The sequence below is a fragment of the Procambarus clarkii genome, chromosome 35 (assembly GCF_040958095.1).
Source record: "Procambarus clarkii isolate CNS0578487 chromosome 35, FALCON_Pclarkii_2.0, whole genome shotgun sequence".
Taxonomy (NCBI): Eukaryota; Metazoa; Arthropoda; class Malacostraca; order Decapoda; family Cambaridae; genus Procambarus; species Procambarus clarkii.
The window spans coordinates 21,931,861-21,935,825 of record NC_091184.1 but is presented as its reverse complement, the minus strand read 5'-3'; the positions used below and the strand labels follow the sequence as shown (position 1 = coordinate 21,935,825).

General features: G+C 40.7%; 1 protein-coding gene across 1 annotated transcript; it reads left to right on the top strand.

Moving 5' to 3' along the window:
- Window positions 1-1,611: 1,611 nt before the first annotated feature.
- On the top strand, window positions 1,612-2,559 carry LOC138371141 (U1 small nuclear ribonucleoprotein C-like). Its single transcript, XM_069335976.1, has one exon. The coding sequence runs from the start codon at window positions 1,612-1,614 to the stop codon at window positions 2,557-2,559; it is 948 nt and encodes a 315-aa protein (XP_069192077.1).
- The last annotated feature ends 1,406 nt before the right edge of the window (window positions 2,560-3,965 follow it).

Genomic DNA, 3,965 nt, shown 5'->3' with positions numbered 1-3,965 from the left:
TCGCCATATTATAGAATGAATATAAATTCACTTGAACGTGCCCAGCGTAGGATGACTAAGTTAATTCCCCAAATTAAAAATCTTTCATATGAAGAAAGATTAACAAAGCTTAAGTTGCATTCACTGGAAAGGCGAAGAGTTAGGGGTGACATGATAGAGGTTTACAAGTGGGTGAATGGACATAACAAAGGGGATATTAATAGGGTATTAAAAGTATCAACACAAGACAGAACACGAAACAATGGGTATAAATTGGATAAGTTTAGATTTAGGAAAGACTTGGGTAAATACTGGTTCAGTAACAGGGTTGTTGATTTGTGGAACCAATTGCCGCATAACAATGTGGAGGTGGGGTCCCTCGATTGTTTCAAGCATGGGTTGGACATGTATATGAGTGGGATTGGGTGGTTATAAATAGGAGCTGCCTCGTATGGGCCAACAGGCCTTCTGCAATTGCCTTTGTTCTTATGTTCTTATGTAACTCTATCATCATTACCTAGCCTCAGAACTTTACATTTATCAGCATTAAACTGCATCTGCCAATCTTTTGACCATTTCAAAACCCTATTTTGATCAACTTGAAGTGATAGTGAGTCTTCTTCCGTGTTAATTTTCCCTACCGATTTTTGTATCATCTGCAAATTTACAGATGTTGCTACTCAAACCTGAATCTAAATCATTTATATATATTATAAACACCAGAGGTCCCAGGACAGAGCCTTGAGGCACTCCACTAACAACATTATCTCACTCTGACTTAACTCCATTTATACTAACTCTGTTTCTTTTGGTATAGCCATGCCTTAATCCAACTTAATATAGCACCCCCAATACCATGAGCTTCTATTTTTTTAATTAGTCTTTTATGTGGCACTGTATCAAAATCTTTGCTAAAGTCAAGGTACACAACATCGCAAACCTTACCATTATCAACTGCCTCAACTATGCTGGAATAAAAAGATAGCAAATTTGTTAAACACGAACGGCCATTTGTAAAACCATGTTACGACTCATTTATTAATTTATGTTTGTCAAGATGAAGACGATCTTGTGATATTTTTATTGAGTAGTTTATTATTTATTTTATTGTGGTAGTTTATTGAGGTAGTATTTACCTCCTTAAAATTTTCTTAGATTAAGGACCTGCCCGAAACGCTGCGCGTGCTAGTGGCTTTACAAGACTGTAATTACCATATTTGTATCCTCACATTCCTTATGTACATTCTTGTATATGCATAAATAAATAAATAATAAATAAATAATAAGATACATCTCAAAATGATAGAGTAGCTTAGGGTATTTCCACCCCCTCTTTTTATTCATAAATAGCCTAAACATTCACATTTAATAATATGATGCATTTTTAAACTTTAATGCTTTTATCGGAATGTAAAACATAAAATACTTTATTAACAAAACGGAGAGACAAGTTCCAGCATCCAGCAACTTCTGGCGCCTGAGGCAGCAGCTATATAACCCTAAGGAGCCGCGGGTTGGTCAGTTACCGCCCCACACCTGTGATAGCTAAGTCCACTACGGGCTCACCATAACTTGAAATCTTTTATTCCAAGTAGGTCATTGGACCCAAACATAACCTGACGACGCTCAATCATGGCAAAATACTACTGTGATTACTGGGACACCTACCTCACACATGACTCTCCCTCGGTGCGGAAGACTCACTGCGAGGGGCGAAAACACAAGGAAAATGTCAAAATGTACTACCAGAAGTGGATGGAGGATCAAGCTCAGTCTCTGACTGATGCAACAACTGCTGCATTTAAAGCCAGGAAGATTCCAAAGGGAGCAGCCATTCCTCCACCGAGCAGCATGCAAGGAGGACCAGGAGGTCCTGTTGGGCAAGAAGATACATTCGGTTCAGGGCCTCAGGGTCCAAGAGGTCCTGTTGGGCAAGAAGGTACATTCGGTTCAGGGCCTCAGAACATGCGTGGTCCTGGAGGTCCCCCAATAGGGCCAGGAATGGGGAACATGGGCCCTCCAGGCATGGCTGGGGCAAACATACCAGGCAACATGGGTATGCTCCCAATGGGTCCAAGAGGACCCATGATGGGGCCACCAATGATGGGTGGCTCAAGCATGCCACCAGGTATGATGCCAGGGATGCAGCCTCCAATGGGCGGTCCCATGGGATCAATGGGACCTCCACAGATGGGTGGACCTCCACAGATGGGTGGACATCCACAGATGGCTGGACATCCACAGATGTCTGGACATCCACAGATGTCTGGACATCCACAGATGTCTGGACATCCACAGATGTCTGGACATCCACACATGGCTGGACATCCACAGATGGCTGGCCATCCACAGATGTCTGGACATCCACAGATGTCTGGACATCCACAGATGTCTGGACATCCACAGATGTCTGGACATCCACAGATGTCTGGACCTCCACAGATGTCTGGACATCCACAGATGGCTGGACATCCACAGATGTCTAGACATCCACAGATATCTGGACCTCCACAGATGTCTGGACATCCACAGATGTCTGGACATCCACAGATGGCTGGACCTCCACAAACAAGACCATAAATCATATATATGTAGAGCGTAAATAGGTGGCCGAGGGCCTAGAGACACTTCAAGATGTCACACGACCAGAGATCACAAACATCTATCATCTACTCATGCTCACTTTAATTTATTTCAATCTATTATAATATGTGTTGTAGCTAATAAGTTAATCATAAATATCAACAACACTTGTTCAGTGAATATTGAAAAATAAATATTAAAGGAACTTCTGCTTGTTTAATTTATTCTGAATGTTAGAAGCACATCTCAGGTCTGAAGGCTCGTGTATTATATGCATACCATTCTTGTATCCTGTTCAACTATTTTTCTCAATAATGCTGCCGGCATTCCACTCTTCCACAACCCTATTTCCAGACTAGTTTCCTATGTGCCTCTTAAAACTTAATTTCCTCAGGACATTTGGGTATAAATTCTTCCCAGTAGGCTGTACATCGTACATGACGGAAGGTTATCAGTTGGAGACCCAAACATTGGAGATGGGATGCTCTCGGGACCTGACGAGGATGACAAGGGGATAATAATGTTGATTTATAAAGGCCTCAACTCACCTCAACGTGTCTTCCTCAACTTGCCTATTTGTGCCTGCAGAACCGAGCTCTGGCCCTTGGACCTCGCTTTTCTAGCAGTTGGTTGTCTAATGCTCCTGGCCTATTTCTCTATCATACCTGCTTATAAAGTTATAAAAACAAAGGCAGAAGTCCTTTTGGCCCATACAAGGCAGCTCCTATTTATAACCACCCAATCCCACTCATATACATGTCCAACTCACGCTTGAAACAATAGAGGGACCCCACCTCTACCATGTTACGCGGCAATTGGTTTCACAAATCAATAACCCTGTTACCGAACCAGTATTTACCCAAGGTTATTTTATTTTATTTTATTTTATTTATATATATACAAGAAGGTACATTGGGTTTGTGAGAATACATTGGATAGTACAGTATTTACATTCTTGTAAAGCCACTAGTACGCACAGCGTTTCGGGCAGGTCCTTAATCTAGCAGATAATTTTAAGTAGGTAATTTCAATCAGAATTGATAAATGATAAAGATACATTACAAGAGAAAAATGAGATGAGAGAGATAAGTAGGTATATTAAAGCATATTGTTATATTAAAGCTCTGATTGATTACATTGACAGCTTGATTAGTAATTTAAACAAGGTTAATAGACACCATACAGCAGATTGACAGCACATATAAGACAGCAATGATCACAATGGTAAAGATGTTCAGATTGGGTACATAAAGATTGGGAGACTGGGTAGCAAAAGATACAGATAAACAAGATTTATAAACACCATACAACAGATTGGCAGCACATATGAGAAAACAGCAATGATCACAATGGTAAAGATGTTCAAATTGGGAACAAAAAGGTTGGGAGATTGGGTAGCAATT